This window comes from Fukomys damarensis, unplaced genomic scaffold, assembly GCF_012274545.1.
Source record: "Fukomys damarensis isolate Sample0158 unplaced genomic scaffold, DMR_v1.0_HiC HiC_scaffold_14, whole genome shotgun sequence".
In the NCBI taxonomy this organism is placed as follows: domain Eukaryota; kingdom Metazoa; phylum Chordata; class Mammalia; order Rodentia; family Bathyergidae; genus Fukomys; species Fukomys damarensis.
In genome coordinates this window covers 65818387-65842532 of record NW_022900926.1, presented here as the reverse complement: position 1 = coordinate 65842532, position 24146 = coordinate 65818387, and the positions used below count along the sequence as shown (strand labels likewise).

Here is a 24146-nt window from a genome sequence, read left to right as displayed (position 1 = left end):
GACCTTCTTCCGTGTGTGCCTCAAGCACTACCAGGCCAGCGTGTCTCCCGAGCCGCCCTGCACCTACGGCAGCGCAGTCACGCCAGTGCTGGGCGTCGACTCCTTCAGCCTGCCGGACGGCGACGGTGCGGGCGCCGGCGCCGACTCCGCCTTCAGCAACCCCATCCGATTCCCTTTTGGCTTCACCTGGCCGGTGAGTGCAGCACCTGCTTTTTCCGGGCCGAGGCTCTGAGTGGGGGTTGGCAGACGAGGTCTCCGGGCACACCAAGGGCTGGAGACCCCGAGACGCGTTTTGGGCCTGCCCATCGCGTAGACTTCTGGAAAGGCTTGTGGGCACTGGAGGGTGACATTGGTCTGTGGTGAGGAGGTAGGCAGGAGCCAACCTACCCGGCTCCAAGTCTAGGACGTATGGCATGCGCCTCTGTACCAGTCCCTGCAATCAGACTTGAGGCTGGGAATTTCTGATTCTCAGCTCCTTGGCCCTGGCTGAGTCTGTCCCAGAAGACTAATGACAGCTGCCTTCCAGCCTCTTTCACTACTCTGTCTCTCTCTCTCTTTCTCTCCCTCCCTCCGTCCCTCTGTCTCTTTCTCTCTCCCTCATCTCTCTCTGTCTATGTCTCTCCTTTCTCTAGTCTCTTCATGGTATCCTGTAAAAATAGGCTGAAAAAACAAACCAGGAAAGGAAACCAATCTTTTAAAAGTTCCTCCAATTCCTTAGGCAAAGTGAGAGCAGGGAGAGATGGCAAGACCCTTTGGACGTCCCTGGGCAGATCTCGGCCACTAGGCCTAGGTCCTGGCTTGTTTGTCCCAAAAGATTGACTTTTTTACAAATCCCCATTTCTGGTTTGTCTCTTGTCCACTCTTCTCCCCCAGGGCACCTTCTCTCTGATCATCGAGGCCCTCCACACAGACTCTCCTGATGACCTTGCAACAGGTAACAGCAAACCCACACCCTAAGATTGTGCAGACAGCTTCCTTACGTGAGATGTAGCTGACTTTACCCCCAGCACACTCTGACGGCTTTCATTCTGCATGCACCCTGGTGGTTCTGGCCTAAGGTCCTTGGCCTTCTTCCCCTGCAATAGGCAGGCATGCCTGCCACCTCTGCCTTGACCCTCAAGCTCTGGGTTCCTGGACAGAACTGACTGGCACATCTTCCCTCCAGAAAACCCAGAAAGGCTCATCAGCCGCCTGGCTACACAGAGGCACCTGACAGTGGGTGAAGAGTGGTCCCAGGATCTGCACAGCAGCGGCCGCACAGACCTCAAGTACTCATACCGCTTCGTGTGTGATGAGCACTACTATGGGGAGGGCTGCTCCGTGTTCTGCCGCCCCCGGGATGACGCCTTCGGCCACTTCACATGTGGGGAGAGAGGCGAGAAGGTGTGCAACCCTGGCTGGAAAGGCCAGTACTGCACAGAACGTGAGTCCTGTGGCAATGCCGCTTCCTTCCTCCTGCTGCTGTGCTTGGTGGGGAGGAGCTCCTTAGGAGGCCCAGGGTTATGAGCTGCAGCACAGGAGGGAACCTTAGAGATGTTCTGGTGGGGAAGCTGAGGCCAGAAGAGCAAGGGTGCCATTCTAAGGCCTTGCAAGGTCAGGGTCAACTCAGGCATTTTCACATCCGAGACAGTGTTTACCCACAATAGGAAGCTGCCTTTCTTCATCAGGGAGGAGTTCAGAGACAAGGCCAGGGGTCAGGAAGCAAGGCTGTGCTACCACCAGGGTGTGTGCTTGAGGAGGGAGGGGAGGAAGGAAGGGAGGAACAGAGCCACAGTTCGGTGAGTGCAGGGCACGCTTTCCACTGAAGCTATCCTGGCTATCTCATCAGGAAGTCCCTCCTTCTCTTCCCTGATTTGGAGTGCTTGACCTGTCCACAGAGCAAGCTCTTTTCAAGGATTCCCTGTGGTGCACACTGTTTATGCTATCCTAAGTGGAGGTCTTTACTCCTGTGGGTTTGTGGTCTGCAGGGGCTAGTGTTTGAAGCCCCACAGGTGAGGACCATACCTGCCAGTCTCCTCCCAATGGTCTGGCACCTTGCCTACAAAGAAATGTAGGTACTGATGTCCGTAATGGCTCTTCTCTGGTTCACTGGCCCTCAGGGAGCCTCTCACCAGCTCTCCAAGGCTTCCCCTTCAGGCTGTGCCCATTGGCACAGCATTGCCCTGTAGTCAAGGGTTGGTCAGCTGCCGAGGAAACATCCCCCCCACCCTGCCGTGAACTTTCATTCTCCTGCCCTGGAACAGGTGAACTTTGGACTCTGTGAGGACTACAATCTCTGTGGGGGGATGGGAACGTCTTTTCTCAGCTCTGATTTGAGCACGGAGGTGAAGGGGGCTTCTTCTTGTTCCAGGAAGGCTTAGTGTCATTGCTGCTTAGCTTCCTGTCTCTGTAAAGACTCCACTGAGGTCCTTTTAAGCTCTGCCTTGGTCCAAGCTGGTTCTGTTTTCTTAAGAACTGGCAGAGTTGCTCCTCAGTGGGTTTCATAACTGGGAAAGCCAGCCAGCTTGCCAACACCACCCACCTCTTGGGCACCTCTCACCTCCTGGGTTGCCTCCCACTTGCGCTTTCCTCAGTCTTCATCTGTGGTACTGGGGTGGCCAGAAACCCAAACTTTTTTCTTATTCAAACACCTAGCCTCTCCCCGCCCAGTTTGTGTGTGCCCTAGATTAGATCTCTCTGAGGATAGGCGGTGCGTATGCCGCCTGTGCCCATTGGCAGAAGTTTGTGTGCGCGTGTGTCTACACACAGACACACACACACACACACACACACATGCTAGAGCTGTGGGGGGGACATGGGGGGCGGCATTGTTGCGCTGGGGCAGCTGCCGGGAGGGAAGAGACAATGGAGCAGCTGTCCTGCCCTGGCACCCTGCACACCAGCTGTCCACTCTTATCTGCACACACACTTTCTGGGATATTAAGAGGTGGAGCTTTGTGCATAGAATTGGGAAGTGGGGGAGGAGGAGGGGGAAGACTTCTGACCCTCTCTTAGAAGAAAAGGGGATGGGGAGGGGGTGGGGGCTTCCGAGAGCCCTTTTGTCCGGGAGCCACTGTATTAAGAAGAATGCTCATTCTAAGCTAAGTGAAGTCCAGAGCTCCCAGCCGGTGTGGGCCAGTGCTGCACAGCCAGGGTGTGCTCAGCTGGGACCTGCAGGCTCGGCTCAGCTAGTTTTGACCCATCTCAGCCTGGTGATTGAGGGAGGCCCTGGGGTAGGGCTCAACCTGCATTTTATCTGCTTGCAGCAATCTGCCTGCCTGGGTGTGACGAACAGCATGGGTTTTGTGACAAACCTGGGGAATGCAAGTAAGTTTCTAAAGTTGCTTTGCATTTTATTTTCTTGTTATTGTTTTATATCTGGAGTAATGGATTTGTATCCATCCCATACTTTACACTCATCAGTTGAAGAATTACTACAATGAATTGAGGGAAGGGGTTGTTAGCCTGGCGTTTCTGCTTAGTGAAGACTTGTAAATGTATAGAGGTACCACTGTTCATGAACTTACCTTGTTCCATGATCTGGAAAAGATGGCCATGTTTGTATTCATACAGGAAAGACAGCCATGGTCATGTTGCTTACCCATTGCAGAGTTCACAGACAAAAACAAAATTTGCCCAATGCTTCTGTTTGTGAACCAAACTGTTTGCAAATAAAAGCACGTGTGAACTGAAGTACCACTGCATATGGGCATGGGCTTGCTGTTCACCTAATCTAATGGTTATAAAAATATACAGGCAACAGGTTAAGAAGAATTGTTACAGAAAATGAGTGTTCACATCCACTTCTCAAACATTGCTCATGTTAGAGGGAGCTTTAAAATGTCACCATCAGAACCTCTGAGGCAGGACAGGTTCACGGTATTTAAGCTTTCCAAGGTGATCCACTGTTCTGGCTACCGTGGATTGCTGGTGCTTCCAGAGTTTCTAATGTGCAGAAGTGCCATGAAACTGGTAATGGTTAGCATCATCTGATTGTGTTGTTTCTTCCCAAGGTGTAGAGTAGGCTGGCAGGGCCGGTACTGTGACGAATGCATCCGCTACCCAGGCTGTCTCCATGGTACCTGCCAGCAGCCCTGGCAGTGTAACTGCCAAGAAGGCTGGGGCGGCCTTTTCTGTAACCAAGGTAAGCCCCTGGACCCCAAGACTGCTCCCCAAAGCAGCCTGGGAGTTACCTGGCTCTTTGGTTATGGGAAAAATAAAGTCTCCCTGCATTTTATTCACCTCCCTCCTTTCCTGTCTCCACCCTGATAGACCTGAACTACTGCACACACCACACACCCTGCAGGAATGGGGCCACCTGCACCAACACAGGGCAGGGGAGCTACACCTGCTCCTGTCGGCCTGGATACACAGGTGCCAACTGCGAACTGGAGACTGACGAGTGTGCCCCCAGCCCTTGCCGGAATGGGGGGAGCTGCACAGTAAGTGGGTTGCACCATAGTCTCACCACAGCTGGGACCCTAGGTCTGAAAGAGAGGGTGCAGGTTTCCCGGAGTGCCTTTAGAAAACCTCTCTGCTTCCCCACACAGGACCTCGAGAACAGCTACTCCTGTACCTGCCCACCTGGTTTCTATGGCAGGGTCTGTGAGCTGAGTGCCATGACCTGTGCAGATGGCCCCTGCTTCAACGGTGGGCGTTGTGCAGACAACCCCGAGGGAGGCTATACCTGCCGCTGCCCTGTGGGCTACTCCGGCTTCAACTGTGAGAAGAAGATGGATCACTGCAGTTCTGCACCCTGCTCCAGTGGTGAGGGCAGCTTCACTGTCTGGGGCTGTAGGGAGCATTTGCATTCCATGCTTCATAAGCCACCTTGAGTTTGTGGATCCATCCCTTCATTGGTGGAGTGAGAATCCTTGGTGGAGACTGTCCTTGAGTCTGGAAATGCCAAGAGGGAGGAGGGCAGGCTGGAGCCTCACCTGCTCGTCTGTTCCGCAGGGAGAGCCTAGGCCCCTGCTGGTGCAGCGTGCTCAGGGTCAGGGCTTCTCACAGGCCCAGGCCAGCCACAGCCCGACAGGTCAGCTCCACATAGGAATACAGCCACAGTGCCTTCTGAGGGGGCATCGCTCTAGCCTGGTGTACCCCTGTGGGAGGAGGCATGTTCTATGGACTGCAGCTTCTTGCTGAAACATGAGGGGTGGGGTGCCTGAAACAGCCTCGCTGAGGAAAACTGAGTCAGTTGGCTCCCTCTCGCCCTGTTTCAGTGCTTTCCTCACATTAACAGGTGGCTGCAGGCCAGGGTGGCACCCTTTTTACGCCTTCGCTTTTCTGTCTGTAACTTGGGTCTAGTGGTGTCTGTTCTTTGTCAGACGGTCGTGAAGATTAAAGCAGTAATTGGGCAAAATGTTTTGCATGATGCCTGTGAAAACATACCAGTCAAGAACTCTCAGCTCTTATGACTGATTCTTGTGTGCAGGGTTAGGCCTGGACTCCTCCCCATGGCTTGTGCTTAGGGTCCTGGACTATGCTTCCCAGAATAGAGGAGGCTGTGTGGGTCACAGGCCGTACTGGTGCCTCTGGTGACCCACAGGGGCCGCGTCAGGATGCCTGTTCAGGGAACATACTCATGTGGACACACATGTGACTGCTCCTGTCCCATGTTCCAGGTGCCAAATGCGTGGACCTCGGCGATGCGTACCTGTGCCGCTGCCAGGCTGGCTTCTCTGGGAGGCACTGTGAGGACAACGTGGACGACTGTGCCTCCTCCCCGTGTGCCAACGGAGGCACTTGCCGGGACGGTGTAAATGACTACTCCTGCACCTGCCCACCTGGATACACAGGCAGGAACTGCAGCGCGCCCGTCCGGAGGTGCGAGCATGCGCCCTGCCACAATGGAGCCACCTGCCACGAAAGGGGCCTGCGTTACGTGTGCGAGTGCGCCAGGGGCTACGGGGGCCCCAACTGCCAGTTCCTACTCCCTGAACCACCTGGCCCGGTGGTGGTGGACCTCACAGAGAAGTACGTGGAGGGCCAGGGTGGGCCGTTCCCCTGGGTGGCCGTGTGTGCTGGAGCAGTCCTGGTCCTGGTGCTGCTGCTGGGCTGTGCCGCCTTGGGGGTCTGCGTCCGGCTCAGGCTGCAGAAGCACCGGCCACCGGCAGAGCCCTCCTGCTGGGGAGAGACGGAAACCATGAACAACCTGGCCAGCTGCCAGCGTGAGAAGGACGTCTCGGTCAGTGTCATTGGGGCCACGCAGATCAAGAACACCAACAAAAAGGCTGACTTCCATGGGGACCAGGGGGCTGACAAGAATGGTTTCAAGGCCCGCTACACAGCCGTAGACTGTAACCTGGTGCAGGACCTCAAGGGCGATGAAGCTGCCACCAGGGACACCCACAGCAAGTGTGACACCAAGTGCCAGCCCCAGGGCACCGCAGGGGAGGAGAAGGGCATCCCGGCCACACTCAGGGGGTATGTGCTGCGGTGGGTGGGGATGGGAGGGCCAGGGACATCCAGCCTGTCCCCGTGCTTAGCCTGTTTCTCTCTGCTTTCCTTTACAGGGGAGAAGTGCTGGAGAGGAAAAGGCCGGAGTCTGTCCACTCCACTTCAAAGGACACCAAGTACCAGTCGGTGTACGTCATCTCCGACGAGAGAGACGAGTGTGTCATTGCCACTGAGGTCAGTGTGCGGCGCACGGGGAAAGGGGGCAAGGCGGCCATCTCTGTCTGCGGCTCACCTACCGTCTGTCTCTGGGCCTCTAGGTGTGAGATGGAAATGGAATGGCAAAATTCCTGTTGCCCCTAAGATAAGTGAAATTCCAAGGATCTATGCCCCCACGAATGCTGCTGAAGAGGAAAGGGAGCCCGGGACTGCTGCTGAGACAGCTTCGGGCGAGCTGGTCTCCTCCCGAGCAGCGTGCCGGCCACGGCCACGCTGCCCCGCCTGCCAGGCGCCCATTGCACTATGGACAGTTGCTGTCAGAGTATATATTTAGCGTGGACCTGAGCACTGCAGAGAAGCACGCCTTGCCCGGTGCGTGTGTCTGGGGTTCTTACGAGCCAGTCTTCTTGAACTAGAAACACAACTGCCTTCATTGTCCTTTTTGATACTGAAATGTGTGTTTGTTTTTTTTTTTTTTAGATGGGAAAAAAATGTGTGTTATTTTTTGGATTTGTAAAAATATTTTTCATGATATCTGTAAAGCTTGAGTATTTTGTGATGTTCATTTTTTTATAATTTAAATTTTGGTAAATATGTACAAAGGCACTTCGGGTCTATGTGACTATATTTTTTTGTATATAAATGTATTTATGGAATATTGTGCAAATGTTATTTGAGTTTTTTACTGTTTTGTTAATGAAGAAATTCCTTTTTAAAGTATTTTTCCAAAATAAATATTATGAATGACAGCCAGCAGTGTGGTTCTTGTCACCACCTCCTAGGCAGAGCCAGGTGCCACACCCACGCCCAGGTCTTTGGGGATGCAAGGCATGGTGTCCCATCTGCAAAACCTGCCCCTGTTCAGAGCATTCCTTGGCCTCTGTTCCCAGCTCCCAGGCATGTCTGTGAGGCAACTGCACTGCCCAAGGTGCCACCCACACATGCTTCTCGATGTTACCTTTCATAGGGACTGAGAAATTTTGGCAAGCCAGCCACTGCCTCTGAACCATTTATTTTTAACTGAAACAAAACCTCATTGGGACCCAGGAGGCACTTTTACATCAATATTGCAATGGCTTTTTATCGTAGAATGACACTCATCTGTGAGTTTATTTCTAAATTCAAAAAGTTAGTTATGCACAGATAACAGCAATGAATACACTCTTTACTGAGTGCATGCTGTGTGCCAGGCCCTGTCAACTGTGTTAAAACTGCCAATCTTCAGTCCTGATGCCCCTGAGGCGATATTGTCATTCCTGCCATACAGGTGCAGGCAGAAGTTGCTGGTCTCAGGTTCATAAGTGGCAATGACCACATTCAAGTCAAGGCAGCCTAACTCAGACCTTAGATCATTGATTGGCGTTTATCAGAAACTTGCCTTCTTATTGAAAAGAATCTGGGAATTTACAGAACCCATGGCTGGTGCTGTTTGGTGGTACAGGGGACATTATAGATGATCAACTATCACAGAACAAATCCTTGTGGGGAAATGTGGCTGATTTTGGGGTCTGAAGTGGGAAGGTGGGGTGGAGCTTCTTTGGCAGGATTAAGGAAGGAGGTGTGCACATCCCCACTGTTCCTCTGGGTGTGGTAGGAAGTGTCAAGGCCCAGTGGATTTTGCTGACAAAACTCAGGGTCAGAGAGGACTGAACATTTGTCAAGGAGTCCCAGTGTCCCAAGGGCACTCCTGTCTCTAAGGTGTCCAGTGCTGTCCTGGCCCCTGTGACTAATCTGGGCTGTTGGAGCTATAGAAAATTAATTTCTCACACCAAGAGAAGCAGTGGCAGGGCCAGCCCTCCTCCTTCCTGGGTTCTCTTGCTCACTTTTTTAGAGCATGAACCCATTCTAGGGTGGTAGAGGGAGGCTGCTATGCTCCAGTGTCTGGGGACCTGGTGAGGGTTAGGATGACCTGATACATTGTCTGCTCTGGAAGGACTTGTCCACTCTTACTGAGATCAATAGTTCCATTGCCCTTTCCAGAAGGGCTCAAATTAATTCCAATAAAATGACTCATCTAATTTTAGGAATGTGTAACATTATGGGATCTTGTGAAGCTCAGGCCACAAAAGGCCTTAGAATGCCTAAAGATAATCTCATTCGCATCTTCCCAATCTTCTTTTAAAATCAAGGAATGAGGCTGGGCATAGTGGTGCACACATGTAATGCCGGAATTCTTGGAGGCTGAGGAGGCTGAGGCAGGACCATGAGGTGTTAGAGGTAGCCTGGGTAACATGGCATCAGTGCCAAAGCCAAGTGGTTAGAAATAGCCATAGAAACGTGTCTGTGCACAGGCCAGTGGTGATCCAGCACACCACACAATGCCTGGCCTCTGGGTAGTGCTCACCAAGGCCTGTACTGCTTTTTTCTGCAAGAATGCCATAGGAATGAAGATGGAAGGAATAGCACATTCACTTCAAATGAGGAAGTAAAAATAGGTTCTCTCAAGAGAGAAATGCTTGCCTGGGCTTCAGCTCTTCCAAAGTCCAAGTGCCAGAGTGTGCTAACACCAACCTTGAGAAAGATCTGTCCCAATCCAACCTATGGCAGAGACAGGAGGGACCCAGACCTCTTTGGTCAGCAAATCCTTACTCCTGGACCCAGAGTCCCTAGACCAGCAAGGCCATCCACCAGTGAGAAGGCAAGGAACGTGTCTTCTTCTTACGCTTCCTGTGGACATAGTTCTGTACTTCCAGAATTGGTACAAGAATAATGCAAAGAATCTCATTATTCAAATAGTTTTCTCGGGCGATTTTCTGATTCAGTCAGCCATCCACATGCATTACTTGGCTTTCCACACTGAAGACGAGTGTTCCCATCTCTGGTTCTTTCAGAGTGGTGCTGACTCGTGGGTAGCCAGCTATTGAAAGGTGACAGCTATTGTCACCTTCTCAACGTTGAGGTGTTACAGGGCAGCCGGGGCTTTGTGGCTCTTGCGTCTCAGGCCCTTGTTCTCTGAGCACTATCTGAGCCCCAGGTTCTCTGATACCTGTCTATTCCCAGCAAGCGCTGCTCCTTTTGGTGGAGCAATGGCAGTCACCAAGGGGTAAATGGGGTAGGCTGTGCAGAATATCTTCCAATGGGCTAATGCCTACACCTGTTTACCACCACCAGCTAGGACTCCTCAGGAAAGCTGTATGCTGTGAATTAGCTGAGAGTACATTTGGTACAGGTCAACAGTATCAGCATTGACATACTTTTGCCTTCCAAATTGAACTTGCATCTGATCATGGCTCTTAACCTTGTTACTGGTTACAGGGATACAAGGGGCTGAGAACATCTTCAGGATACCAGGTTCCACTCAGTAGAATCCTGGGAACTGTGCAGGTCAGATAAACCGCTAGGTGAACAAGGGAAGAGATGGAGGAATCTGAAGATTAAGGGTCTGTGATGTACTGACTGATTGCAACGCCCAGGCCTAGTTCTTGTTTGAAACAGATTAAAAATGTATGAACAACTGGAGAAATTTAAACACTGGCCAGCTATCTTAATAGTTTTAAAGTATGCTGGCCAAATGTTGTAGATGTGATATGTTATTTATTACTACTGCATTAAACAAACAAATGCAAAAGCCCTTATCACTTAGAGAAAAATTCTGAAATACTTATGCACAAAGCAATGGGAGGTATAGAATTTAACGCACTCCCCACCCCAGGTGGCTGGCAGGTGAACCAATGCTGGCGAAGCAGGAGCACCAGAGAGTGCTGAGCAGGGGAGAGTGCCAGGCAGAGTTACTGTTCTCGCCTCCTGTGATTCCATCCCCAGCTTGCGTGTGCATTCTGTAAGCAGAAGCACCAAGCTGAGCATCACCATGAGCACACAGGCACAAGCACCCGCATGGTGGCCTGCTGTGATGGTGTAAGTGAGCTCCACCATGCAAATGCATGCACGCAGTCATGGCTGATCTGTGATGCTGGCTACCACATGGTGCTTGGGCGTATCCTGTCCTTTCACAGCATGCTTCAGATAAGAAGCCCTACAAGACCTCAACAAGCAAATTAAACAGGGTAGAGACAGCTGTTTAGATGAGAAGCTTGTCACCAGAGAGTGTTGGGTCCGGTTCTAGGCTCTTCTGTGTGCTGGCTCTGCACCTGGTGACAGCCCACCCTGCTGAGTCTGTGATACAGAAATAGCATAGCAAGTCGCTACGAGTAGGCTGGCCGAAGGTCCTTCTCTCTCTTGTCCCCACAGGGTGCTTTTTTACAAGCGTTCATCTGTGCATGTTGCTCGACTGACAATAGTTAATGGCTTCCGACCACTTTTTAGCACAAAGTTTAAAATCCTTAACTTGGTCTCTCGGGCCCTTGCATAATCTGGCTCCTGATGTCCTTGCAGCCCCATTCTCTGCTATTGTGCCTCTTGACCTCTTAGCTCTTGGCTCTCACTGTCCTGGATGTGGGCAGCATGGCTCTCTGCCCACTCCCCAGCTCTGGGACTTTGCACACAGCCATCCATCTCCCTGGAATGCTGTGTTCTGTTGGCACTGTGGTCAGCTCTTCCACGAAAATGTCTGGAAGCCTTCTATGGACATTTGATCTTGGTCAGTGTTTTGAACCATAACACGAATCCACATACAGAGATTATCTAAGCAGATGATCACACTATTTTGTTTTCATTCTAATTAGTTACCTAGACACAGCCCGAGTGTATGGTGAGTGTGTGGTGCCTGGTAGATGGTGAACACAGTTCATGCAGTTAGTGCAATCTCGAGCTATCAACTTTATTGGAAGATCAGGGAAAGTAGATAGTTTTCCCCAGGTGTAGCTGTGTCTCAAAATGCACAATAACATGGGTCCGAGCACACAGGGCTCAGATACCAAGTGTAATCTGTGCTGGCAGCATTGTCTCCTGCTCCAAGTATAAGATGCAAAAGTTGCTTTGAAATTTTAGGCATTTGTCATTTGGAAGCACTTCAGAGATAACTGTTTAAAGAGGATATGTGTCAGTGTAGAGGATTATCATTTTTTCCCAGAACAATTATGGTTTACATTTATTTGTTCACTTAAGTGAATGTTTCGATTTTAGAGAAAACTGGGCTCACTTTTTTGATCGGCAGGGGCAAAGGGAGGGCGGTCATTGTTTGCTCCTGTTAACAAGCCTTGAAAAGAAATGTGCTCTTTCTTAGTTTTCCTGCTTGTTAGGGAACATCCACTGCTCTGCACTGATCCATTTTCTAAAGATTTCAGTTTCATGGGAATTAGAGTAGGGGCCAATGAAGCAGCCTGAAAACAGGCTTGTTCCACGGTGCCTCCCATCACACAGACCATAATCTTTCTTCTCAGGGAGGGCCAACAATATTCAATGACTGACTCCATTCTGAAAAGGACACTGAGGCCAGAACACAGGCTGGACCTCCAGCTGCGAAGGAGGGAGACTGTGGTTCATGGCCATCAAAGAGCAGATCTGTGCTGTCTGTGACCGTGAGGAGGGTGGATCTGCTGTCCATGACCACTGGGAAGGCAGATCTTGTGTTGTTCACGACCATCAGGAGGGCAGATGAACTGACACAATGGTGGAATGGGGCAGACTTAATGGGCAGGCATGGTGGCCTGGGGCAGCCCTTCAGAGCTTGTGGGCTGTCTCTTTCCACAGACCACAGATTTTACCTCTGCAGGGTGGTTCCCACACTGACCAAACTCTGGTTACTGTTAAAGGTAACTTGAGCTGGGTTTGGTGGTGCCTGCTCATAACAATCCCAACAGTCAGGAGGTGAGTTCAAGGCCATCTTGAACTACCAGGGAGACCCTGCCTCAAACACAGCAACAACAACAAAAGCCAAAAAACAAAAAACTTGTGCTTTTAGTGCTTGCACTTTGAAGTCCTGAATACTTTATGAAACTTGAGGGTTTGGTAACTCCTTCCTTTAACTGGGTGTTGTGCATTTGACTAATACAACTGCTTTTCAGGAATGGGATCAGAATTGTGACTTTCTAGCCCACAGCCACTTGGTTCGGCCCTGGGCCATGCAGTATGGACACTGCAGACCTCAAGCAGAGCAGACGTACATTGTACGCGAACCATTTGCCCAGGACACTCCCATTTTATTTTATATTTTATTATTTATTTATTGAAGACAAAAAAGAATCAAACCTCTGTACAGAAAGGTGAGCATACCTATACTGTAAGCTGATATAAAAAAGAAGTTATAAAAAGTGTTACTAAAATGATGCATTTAAATCTTACAGAAATACTGCAAATGCAATAAAGCTGCTCATCCCTGATTTTTCTCCTTTGGTTGTCAGACTTGAGATACAAATATAAAATAGCTAGAATTTTTTCTCTTAAGAAGTGATATATGCCAGGCATTGTGGCTCGTGCCTGTAATCCCAGAACTTTGGGGGCTGAAGCAGGACGATTGCCATGAGTTCAAGGCCAGCCTGGGCTACACGGAGAGATCTTGTCTCCAAAAGGGGGGAAATAAAGGTGGGGGGTGGTGAAGATATATCAAATTCCTATACAGGATAATTAGAAAAATGTAGAAAGAGAAAATAATGTATAAAAGACAGATAAAAGACATCACTCTTGAGGGACAATCACAATGCAAATGTAGTATGAATCTTATCAAAGTACTCTGTCTTTAAACTAGCTCCTGTAGACAAGCCCCAAGTTTTTGCAAATAACAATAAAATACAGCATACTAATGAGCCCAATCTTCCCATTCTTTAAAAGAGACTTGACTTGCCACCACAATTAAACCTTGTATAGTTTAAATGTGGGACGGACAAACAGGAAAACAACTTTATCTGTCCAGTTGGTACTAATGGGCAGAACACAATGCTATAGATAATTCGGTAGGTGTGAATGGTGAGCCTGCTTCGCTCTTCTGCTGGTCTCAGGGAGAGTTCTTTCCTGAGGAAACTTCTGGGTGATCCTGCTGCATTCTCAGATTTGAATGGCAAGATTCCAGTTGCAAGTTTGTGCACCCCGGGGCTGGGGAGTGAAGTTCAGGGCCGAGAAGGGCTGGTGTCCACAAGCGGGAGCTTCCGGCTGCCTCTGCTCCTGATGACATGACACGGTTTGACCCCACATGGCCCTTCCTGTGCAGAGGGCCTTTGCGTCTGCCTCTGTGGTGGTTGCCTTCTGACAAACCAGTGTGGCTTCGGGGGCTGGACTCCAGGGCTGCTCCACTTGCTCTGTCTTTGTGAGTGTCTGTGCCTCAGGCTCCTCCACCACCAGCTCTTCTATTTGTTTTTCCTCTGGGACAGGGAGGCCGAGCACCTTTGCACGTCCATGGCGACCATGATGAGACACGGAGTCCCCGTTTAGGGGTGTGTCCACAGGCAGGTCCCAGTTGCTGCTGATGCTCTCCCCATTCTGGTGCCACTCAGATCCACCTTTGCTGCTCCCTGTGCTCCCCCAGAGTCCGTGTGTCCTTGTCCACCACTGAAGCTGTGGCCTTGGTCTGGGGCCAGTCACGGGGGTCGGTGGTGGGGCACCCCTGGGGAGCAGGCAACAAAAACCGGTGCAAGGGGGTCCCTGGGGCACTGGAGAGTGCGTCACTGCCCTGAGAACGATGGAGCATGTCCACATGTGAGTGCAGTGCTGTGCTGGACTACCAGGACTGGGCTGTGATGACGATTGCACGCTTCTAGACTTCACCCTCAGCACTCGTAAGTCAGAAGTGAGGTAAATGGAATTCCTCTGGGAGTAGGTATCTTGGGTAGTCTCCCAATTTCCAAAGACCATGAGCAACACTTTTTTCTTTTTTCTTTTTTTTTGTGAGTAACACTTTTATTCTGTTGTATTTCTCCAGCTCCTGTTTCTCCATCAACATCATCTTTTCCATCATAGAGTAGGAGTCCTGAACTCTCCTACTCAGCCTCTTCGAGTCACCCTGGTGGGAATCCTAGCTGGGACACCCACTAGATATAGGGGGAAAGGCTCTTCTTTTAACAAACACCCAGTGAATATTGACATCCCTCACTAATCACTCTTGGCTTGAAACTTGGAGATCTTTCTTCTGTGGTGGGACTGCTGCTGAAAATGCTGGTTGTTCACCTCATCGCAGGCATCCATACAGCCTTTTCACTTATTCAGGCAGCTTTCGGAGGCATTGGGCAATCTTTCATTTGATGTCCATCAGAGGCACAGATGAGACAGTGAGGCTTTTGGACTTTACACACCTTTACTTGTATTTCCCACCCTTCTAGAGAAACAGTGTGGCTAAAGACTTGCTGGTATTTGGATATCAATCCTTTGGTTAGCCGAGAGTTCTCATTTACTAGTGGTCATCCCACCTTCTCAAGGCAAAAATTAGCAAAACACAGGACACTTCTTACAGCACTAAAATCTTCCTTGTTCTTCCAATGGTACAAGATTCTTCTATTTTATGATCCTTTTGTAACACAATACTGGATGGCTGGGGCATGATTAAAGGATGGCTCTTTCACATAATTTTCCTGCTGTTCCTCAAATCTTCTTACTAAATTTGATGCAGATTCCTGTATTGCTTGATGAAGTAGCTTTGAAATAACACTGTTCACAGATAGACTCTGTAAGCCAGGTGTAGTGGTGCACACCTGTGCTCTCAGCCTTCTCAGGCTGAGGCTGAAACTTCACTGTGAGATCAAGGCCAGCCCCGATTACGTAACACATTCAAGGCCAGACTGAGCTACATAATGAGATTTTGTCTAAAGAAAGAAAGAAACAAACAAAAAACAAAATAGGAACCACCAACAAAACAAACAAAAAAAAGAAGAACAAAACAAAAAAAACCTCTCCAAAATAGAATTTGTAACAAAAGTCCATCTAATATAGTGTCGTTCACCAATATTTGACTTGGTCAAGTCAGTCTTTAGTTCTCCATGTGAAGGTGCTTGATGGTTTCCATGTACTGCCAGAGCCACTCCTAAGTCTTTGTAGTCCTCGAAACAGGTGTAAACCTGCTCTGGAGTTACCTCCTCTGGAGATCAAATGCCTTGAACAACTCCAGGTTGCTGGAACCCACTTCGGCTGCCATTCTGGATGGTGGTGAGGATTTGAGTAACTCACGTTAGAGGAAGAGAGCTGAGATGTCCTGCCTCTGATGGGCTGAGTGGTGTCTCCAGGTTCTTTTCCCCTTGCTCTCCTGAGCAGCGGAGGAAGGGTGAAAGAGAGGGAGAGGGGAGGGGAGGAGAGGAGACCCACTTCCACCTCCGATCCTCCCAGCTCTCATTTCTGAGGCAGTGCCTGATGGCCTCCTGGCAAGTGATGAATGCTTTCAGACATGTAGCAAGTGTGTGTTTGCAGTATGCGTGTGCACACATGTATGTGGTATGTCTCTCTGGGTGAGAGTCCATGTGAGTGCGTGGGGGCAGAAACATCTGTATTTGTTCAGCATCATGAGACCTATGACTGTCGTCAAGGGCAATGGAGAGAGACTCATATGCTGCTGGTGACTACAGGGTCAGCTCTTCTCCCTTGGAAGCACAGAGGGCTGTGCCTACCCCAACGGGAGTTCCAAGTGATTCTCTGGTTTCCCTGGCCAAGGGCCAGGAGAGAAAGGGACATGGGGACCCAGGCCAGAGCACAGTGTGTTCTGGGCTCTCCTCACCCACCTGGGAACTCTGGCATTCCCTTTGATCGTTTGCTTTGGGACTTTACCAAGGCCTACAAGAAGAACTTGACTTTAAAATTTGCCATTCAGACCAACAAAAATAGAATTGCCCAATATTTATAATACAGCTGGCAAAAATCTCAGTTGGAGAAAGATTGTTATATGCTATTCTTTAACTGTAGCCTAGCATATTTTTTTCATCCTCCTATTAAGACATTTGTATTATTTCCAAATATTGGCAATCTAACAATGTCTCATTGAACGCATATGTACTCAAATCATCAATTTTCTCTTACTTTTCATTATAATACAAGTGGAGTTATTTTATCAAAAGGAATAAACAATTTTAGGATTTGTGATCTATTAATTATGAACTCTCAACAGAAAATTTACGCCAATTTATAATCCTGTCAGCTATTCTTCACCAAAATATATTTTATGATTTAAAAATTCATTTGCCAATTTGATAAATGAAAATAGCATATCAAAGTTATTTTAATTCTCGGGGCCGGGGATTTAGCTCAGCGGTTCGGTGGCCTGCCTTGCAAGCGCAAGGACCCGAGTTCAATCCCTAGTACCAAGAAAAAACAACAACAACAACAAAAAAAACAAAGTTATTTTAATTCTGTTTGACAATGGCTGGAGACCCTTCTGTCTGCTTAGCTGGTATCTTTGAAGGGGTTCACCAGAGGAACAGATTTAATACTATATGCAATATACGTATGATTATACAATGGCCACCTGTGGAACCAGGGACGGAAGAATTCAAAATGGCTGTCAGTGTGCCAGAAAGCTGGGGGATCCCAGTCGAAGGTTGAAGACCTGGAGCCCATTGAAGAGTGTGAGTCTGTGTCAGAAAGCCAAAGAGTCTGTGTTGGAAGGCCACGGACTCTGCACTGGAAGCCTGAAGGAACCGGAAATCAGTGTCCAAAGGCAGCGAGGAAGACCGGAGCTCTTCTAAAGAAGCAAAGGGAAGGTTTCTTTCTTTCTCTTTTTATTTGGTCTAGGCTACGAGTCTATTAGTTGGTGCCACTCACACCTGGGTGAGTCTTTCCACCTCGGTTTTTGGACTAGGTGTTAATCATCCAGAGATACAACCAAAACTGTGCTCCACCAATTTATCAAAGTTGACATCTCACAGTGAATGACCGCAAGTTCATAGCACACTTCTTTTTTTTTCAGCTTTAATTGAGTTTATTGGTACATTTTAGGGATACAGTACAATTAAATTCATTGTTGGGATCTTGTACCTCTACATGACAAGTCTTGATTCTCATTTTTTCTCCTTAGCCCTGCACTCCCTTCACTCCCTCCTCCCCTCCCCATCTACAAACACTTTATTTTCATCTTTTTATTATCTCACATTTTTTTCTTTTCCCTTATTACCCTTCCCCTACCCATCCCACCTTCCCTGCACCTTTAGCTCCTTTCTTCCCATTTCTAAATGTCAGTAATCTTATTAGGATCTTACGTATTATTGCAGATTATTCACACCAGGGAAACTTACACACTTCTTATGAGGCACAGAAGGGCTGAATCCTTCCACGCTTAGACAGAGGCTGGGTTCTCATTTGAGCTCTGCTCCTGCTCCCAGCACCGGCTAGGCCTAAAGAGCAGCTCCCCGGAAGAGGGGTTGTCCTTCATATCCCCTTCACAGACCGTCTCAACTTGCTTAGAAACAGTGCATTTGGGGCTTTCTTCATTTCTAGTTTTGTTTTTATTTTTAAAATTAATGTTATTCCAGGCATGATCTATATACAGTAAGGTGCACAGATTGTAAGTGTGCAGAGGGAGGGATGGATTTTGGGAAATGTATAGACTTGAGAGACCCACTCCCTGCCCAGGGTGGCTGAAATCACACTTGAGGTCTTGGGACAAGCTCCTGCTGTCCACATGACCACAGATGTAACCTCTGTGGTGGCCTGTGGAAGTTCACATGTGTGGTAGAATTGTTCTATGAATGACAAAGAGCAGGACAAGTGATAGAGAGCCTCCCTCCTCATCCCTGCCCGCTTGGGAAGGTGGGACCTGGCTTCTCCATAGTCTATCTCCTGTGTGTCTTGCAGGCCCCATCAGCTTCTGCTGGAGAGGCTATTGGCTTCCATGTTTTTCCACTCTCTCTTGCCGAGCCCCGGAGTCTATTGCTTTCACACTTAGTGGGCTCTTCTGCTTTTTCAAGGCTGTGCATAATGGGGGACAGTCCAGGGCCACTTGCTGGTGTGCACGCTCCCACTTGCTTGGAAGTGCAAGGCCAGGGTTGGTGCAGCTGGGAGTGTCTCCCAACAGCTTTGAAGAAGGATCAAAAAGCAGTCACGATGGCTCACCCCACCCACTGCTACTTATTTATGTGATTAAACTGCCATCATCCGATGGGGAGTTGGGGTGATGAGGGACCAGGGGCGGGAGACTTGGGTACTGAGAGGCTGAGGGCGTGATTTAGGTTCAGGCGCCTTGTGCATACGACCACAGTGACACAGAGGATCCACGTGTGTAAACTTGCTCCTGTCCTACCTGTCTTCCAAATACAGGTTCTAGACAAAAATATAAAATTACTTACTTCAGCACAAACCAGTTGTCATTCTGGGCACAATTTCTAGCATTTCCTTTTCCCCTTGCTGCCTCTCCCTTCCCCGCCTGCTCTAAACACCCCCGCCCCCCATGTGAGTCACAAAGACCATCTGGATGGAGGAAGTGCTGGGTCCTGACTCATTTCACCTTACGTTTAGATCCCAGCCCCCACGCTCACTCCTGCTCCAGTGTGGTGCTTGTCACAGTGAGCGCTGTGGGAAGCCAGGGTTTGTGGAAAGCCCAGGTGGCTGGGCGCCTTGGTGGGAATGCCAGTGGTCACTCAGAGTCCCTGTAGCTCATGACAGGCAGGGATTGTTGAGGGAGCTCAAGGATGAAGTTCCACCTTTTCCCTGAGGCTTCTGGGAGCTCCCGCGGGGCACAGCAGGGAGCCTCACAGCGACACACTTGCAGGGCCTCAGACCTGGCTGGAGGACTCCTGTGCCCACTCTCAGCTCTTCTCACCTGTAAGGCCAGAAGTCAGGCTGCAGGCCACCTGAGCTCGGCCCGCAGAATGCAGAGTCATTTGCTAAAAAAGGAAGCAGACAAATAAAGTCTCCTGGACGTGGCCAACAGAGCCTGTAGACAAGTGGAGTCAGCTGTATACTGTCACTGCATAGGATATCGGGACAGGTGTGCCCCTAGCAGAGTCGGGGTGCAGCTTATTCAGCAGCCACTCATGATCCAGTCACTTGTTCTTGTGGACGAAGGGAAGTGAATGTGTAGTGCCCTCCTTGCTGCAGTTTGGGACAGAAGAGAGGTGACTGCTATTCCCCCTCAGCTTAGCAGCTCCCCCCTCAGGTGGGGTTGAGGTGTCCACACCACATCCAGGCATCGATGGCATGTGCGGCCGGCACTGCTGCACTGTTCACCTCCAGGGAGGAGCTGGGAACATCTCACAGAGGCCACACCTTCACCAGGTTCGTTTACAGAGACTGAGCAGGGCCTGGCCCACCCCACTACTAATTTTGTTGCCCCAAACCAAGTACCTACTCCGGTGCTATGTCCACCGTATATGAGGGAGAACCATGACAGCCCCTTACAAATGTCCTTGAAATGATTTCTAATGTGCTACTGCGTGCTAGCTCCACAGACTCTACACTCCCAGAGCCCTTGGATGCCAAGCAGGTATCGCATCAGGGGTGCTGCTCAGACCTGACTGATGATTGTGCACCTGTCAGGTGTTTTAGCTTCCTTGCCTCTGTTTTGCTTGTTACCCAGCCCTTGAGAGGTTTCCGGGCCACTTGGGCAGAGTGTGTGCCATCCTCCCATCTGCCCCTATGAGCTCCGAGGAGACACCGAGGTGGTACACATCACGTGGTTTCATGATCCTGAGATCCTCTGCCAGCCACAGGTTCTGGTGCTGACTCTAGTGCCAGCAGTTGTAGGGCGTCAGAAGGAGAGGCACAGGCTGCTTGGGGGCTGAGGGCCCCCATGCTCTGCTGCCTGACAGTGGCCTTTCCATTGCCTATAGCAGAGTGATGACTACTGTCTTATGCACTGACCTTCATATGCCCAGCTCTGAGCATCTGCAGGTGACTCTTCACCAGGTCCCCCTTCCTAGCACCTACACTGTGTGGGTCTAGCAAGGCCTTAGTTTATCCATCTCACTGAGAGCTCGCTCGTTATTGGCACTGCACGGAGAACTTCAAGGCCTCCTGTTGAATTGGCCTGGTGTTTTTTTTGTCACTGTAATTATAGAAAAACCTGAGGCAGAGTAAATTTATTAAAAAATGAGATTTATATAGACTCATGGTTTTGGAGGTCAAGGTCAGAGCCACACCTGGTGATGGAAGATTTTTTTTTCTTTTTGAAATACCTGAGGCAGAGTAAATTTATTAAAAAATGAGATTTATATAGACTCATGGTTTTGGAGGTCAAGGTCAGAGCCACACCTGGTGGGGGAAGATTTTTTTTTTTCTTCTTGAAACAGGGCTTCCCTATGTAATTCCGGCTGGCCTCAAACTCATGATGATCCTCCTGCTCCAGCCTCCTGATTGCTGGGATTACAGGTGTGCAACACAGCACCTGACATGTTTTTTTCTTTTCTTTTCTTGATGTGTGTTTCTTTTTTGAGATAGGCTCTTGCTATATAGCCTGGGCTGGCCTCAAACTTCTCATCTTTCTGCCTAGCTTCCCCATGTTCTAGGCTTATAGGCATGCTCCACCATGCCCTCCTGATGGTAGCATCTCAGGTGAGGCCTGAGTATCCCCTGAGGGTTCACTCGTGCCTTCCAGTATCTTTGTTTCCCTCTCTCCTCATGGCAACTACCCACTATGAGCTGGGCCCAATACTCTATTTGGTCCCCAGCACAGTGTCTCAGGTGGTAAACATTTGTCAATGCCTGCTGAGTACGTTCTTGCTTGGAAAAATATAGATGAGACACTCTGCTTCTGGCCACCACATCCATAGAGCAGAACCCTAAAGGACTGTAACCTGAGCTCAGGGATGGGAGAAGAAATGACTGGACAAGTGGCAGAAATGAATCCTTTTGAGATCTGTAAAATTTTATGTGGCTCAATGGCATACAGATAAAAGCAGCCCCATGAGGCCCACATCCTAACCCTCGAGCCCTTGAACACGTTACCTTAAGTGGCAACAGGACTTTGCAGATGGCATTAAGTTGAAGATCTTGACATGGGGCTTCCTGGATCCTCCTGGTGGCCCAGTGTAGTCACAAGGGGCCCGGAGGCACAAGGGCCAGAGAGTGTGGCTGTTGCATGAGTGCGGAGGCAGGGCCGGGTCTCAGGCTGGAGGAGGCTGTGAGTGACTTAAAGTGCACAGCCTTCAGCAACCAAAGGCAGAGGCAGGTCCTGCTTGGAGCCTCCAGGAGGCACCAGCCCTGCACACCTGGACTGTGGTTCCAGGAGACTGTGTGGCTTTCCGGCCTACAGAACACTGGGTGCATGGTTGGTGTTACTTGGCACCATGGTTGTGAGATGGGCCACACCAGCACAGGACTGATAGAGATAGCAGGCAGGGACTGCAGGTGGCTGGTCTTCACCCCTGAACGTCATAGCAGGCTGTTGCTGATGTCAGAAGCTTGCCTATGGAGCTGTGCTTCCTGCTGTCTTGGATGCTCTCATTCCAGATCTCCCTGAATGAGAAAACACACCGAGGCCCAGCATGCATCCTGCTGAAGACTTTTGCTTGCAGAGGTGGCTCCAGGAGTGCTCGCCACAGGCACCGTGGGGGCCAGTTCTGCTGCAGAAGCACTGCGGCCTTTTGTCTCAGTCAACTGTGCTCAGAGCCCAGGCATTTCTCAGGAAAAATGTGTGCTTTTCTCCAAAACGCCAGGAGAACATCATCTATGGGAATAAATAACAGGTGCTGGGAGCAGCTGCTGCCGATTCCCAACTCTCTTTTTCTTCGAGATAGGTTTTCTGTGGGGAAACCAAGGATTTTGAGAAGCACTTCACTCTGTGACATCAGTGGCTCTTTCTTGGCTTTTCTTGTTGCCGCAACAGCTTTGGTGTTTGTCAGCTGAGTCCAGAGGCCACAGAGCTGGGCTGTGGCAAATTAAAGGGAAAAGTGCAGCCACTAACCCTGCAGTGGCTTTTAAGTAGCATTTGGTCTCTGCTGGCATCATGATCCTGGGATGAGTTGTTGACTTTGCAACCTGGGCTGCGAGAGGCTCTTGGGGGCCATGTAAATCGTGCAAACGTCATGCAGCGTCTCAGGGGTGGCTGAGAGTCAAGGCTTAGTCCAGACTCTGATGGATGATGACCTTGCCTCCTGCCCTGCCATCAGGCAGCATTCCCAGCATTGCTGGGGGCCGTCCTGTGAGCAAGCCATGACATACCGCAGCTCCTGGGCTGGTCATGGCGCTCGTCTCACTCACTCTACAAATATTTATTGAATTACTCGGGCTGGGCCTATGCTTGCTCACCGTGGAGCATTTATGGCTCACAGACAGATGTGCAGTGTGCCTATTCCCTGCACATGAGATAAAATGAGTCCCTGTGTTTGCAAACTGCAATCTGCACCATCAGCAGGGCTTAGGGGCCCACACCACTCAGATGCGAGCTACCAATCACCAAGCACTTGTGCTCTTGATTTTCACTCATGATTTGCACCTACTAAAATGTCTGACTTGTCAGGACGTAGGAGGATGGCAAAGGTCTTCACCTACTAGAGGTCAGCCTTGCTCTCTCAGTGCCCAGAACAGCAAGTGCCTCATGATCAGCCATCATGCTGGGCCTTGGGGTCAGAGATGGTTAACAGGCATTCTCAGGGTCAAAAAGTGTGTCACCTTCAGAAGACAAGAGCGTGCTTCTTGGAAGTCATTTTCTACCCATCACACCCCCTGGTCTTGGCCGTAATCTTTTACTGCCCTGCTCTTCACATGGGCCACCTGCAAGGTGGTCCCCATGTCCTGCAGGCAATAGCTGGCAGATTGTCCAACTGTGGCCTCTCCTGACTTCTTGGTAGGAAGAATGAGAGTCTGATCTTTTCCTGCTGTTTATTCACCCAAAGAGAAGTGAGAAACTCTTTGGTTAATTCAAGCAAACAGCTCTGAGGTTGCCACCAAGGACACGCGTTACCTCAGGAGCCTGCTGGGTTGTGGGCTAGGGCAGTAGAAATTCATTCTCCCACTGTTCTAGAGAGCAGAAGCCTGAGATCAGGGGCAGGGAAGGATTGGGGCTAGTCCCTCACAGCATCTGCAGAGGCTGAAATCTTGGTCTTCCTTGGCTTGCCAATGCACAAGCCCCACTCTCTGCCTCCACCTTCACAGGGTTCCATTGCAAATCTCCTTTCTTTTTATAGGGACCTAATTGCTGGATTTAGGTCCCAGTTTAGTCCAGTGTGGTTTCCTCTGCCTCCTTAACTAACTGCTAAGACCCCATTTCCATCAAGGTCTCTGATGAGTTGCAGGATGGACACGACATTTGGGGGGCACAATTCAACCCACACTGGCACTTTTGCTGTCGGTCAACAGGACCTTTCAAAGCATGTCTGAAGCAGGTTCTTCTTCAGGGAGCAATTTCCAAGGCCTGGTATGCTCAGAGCACTCGAATGACGTTGAAGGTAGGACTCCTGAACTGGGATGCAGCCGACATTCCAGGACAGTTGGTGCAAGAGGACGCAAATGTTCTAGACCAGAAGCCAGGTGTGCACCAGCATGTAGGAGCCATGGGTTTTACTGGCATCACACCGATAGAGGCACAGCCTCTTCTACCATGCCCCCAGGGGCCGGGGGAAACTGCAGCCCTTGGAGAGAGCTGACACTGTGCCTGGCCCTCTGTCACCAGGATTGAAGCAATAGAAAAGAAGAGGGTCACTTGCCTCCCAGTGCAGAAAAGTCCAGTCCACAGTTTCCCCATCCCTGACTGACAAACAGGATTTTAAATCCCTTTATCTGGGGACAAACAGAAAGTGTGTGCTTGTGGTGAATAATTTAAGCTGATATTCTGGCCAGCTGTTAAGGGACACATGCAAAAAAAAAAAAAAAAA

General features: G+C 49.9%; 1 protein-coding gene and 1 pseudogene across 1 annotated transcript in view; one reads left to right on the top strand and one right to left on the bottom strand.

Moving 5' to 3' along the window:
• Positions 1 to 7077, top strand: part of Dll1 (delta like canonical Notch ligand 1) — an 8855-nt gene extending 1778 nt beyond the window's left edge. Inside the window, exons 2-11 of the mRNA XM_010628952.2 lie at positions 3 to 193; positions 874 to 934; positions 1166 to 1423; positions 3246 to 3306; positions 3993 to 4123; positions 4252 to 4421; positions 4530 to 4746; positions 5604 to 6405; positions 6495 to 6612; positions 6696 to 7077. Coding sequence (XP_010627254.1) covers positions 3 to 193; positions 874 to 934; positions 1166 to 1423; positions 3246 to 3306; positions 3993 to 4123; positions 4252 to 4421; positions 4530 to 4746; positions 5604 to 6405; positions 6495 to 6612; positions 6696 to 6701 — 2015 coding nt within the window. The 3' untranslated portion in view covers positions 6702 to 7077. The remainder of the gene's footprint in view (positions 1 to 2; positions 194 to 873; positions 935 to 1165; positions 1424 to 3245; positions 3307 to 3992; positions 4124 to 4251; positions 4422 to 4529; positions 4747 to 5603; positions 6406 to 6494; positions 6613 to 6695) is intronic.
• Positions 7078 to 13473: 6396 nt separating this feature from the next.
• On the bottom strand, positions 13474 to 15550 carry LOC104865439 (annotated as a pseudogene).
• Between the last annotated feature and the right edge of the window lie 8596 nt (positions 15551 to 24146).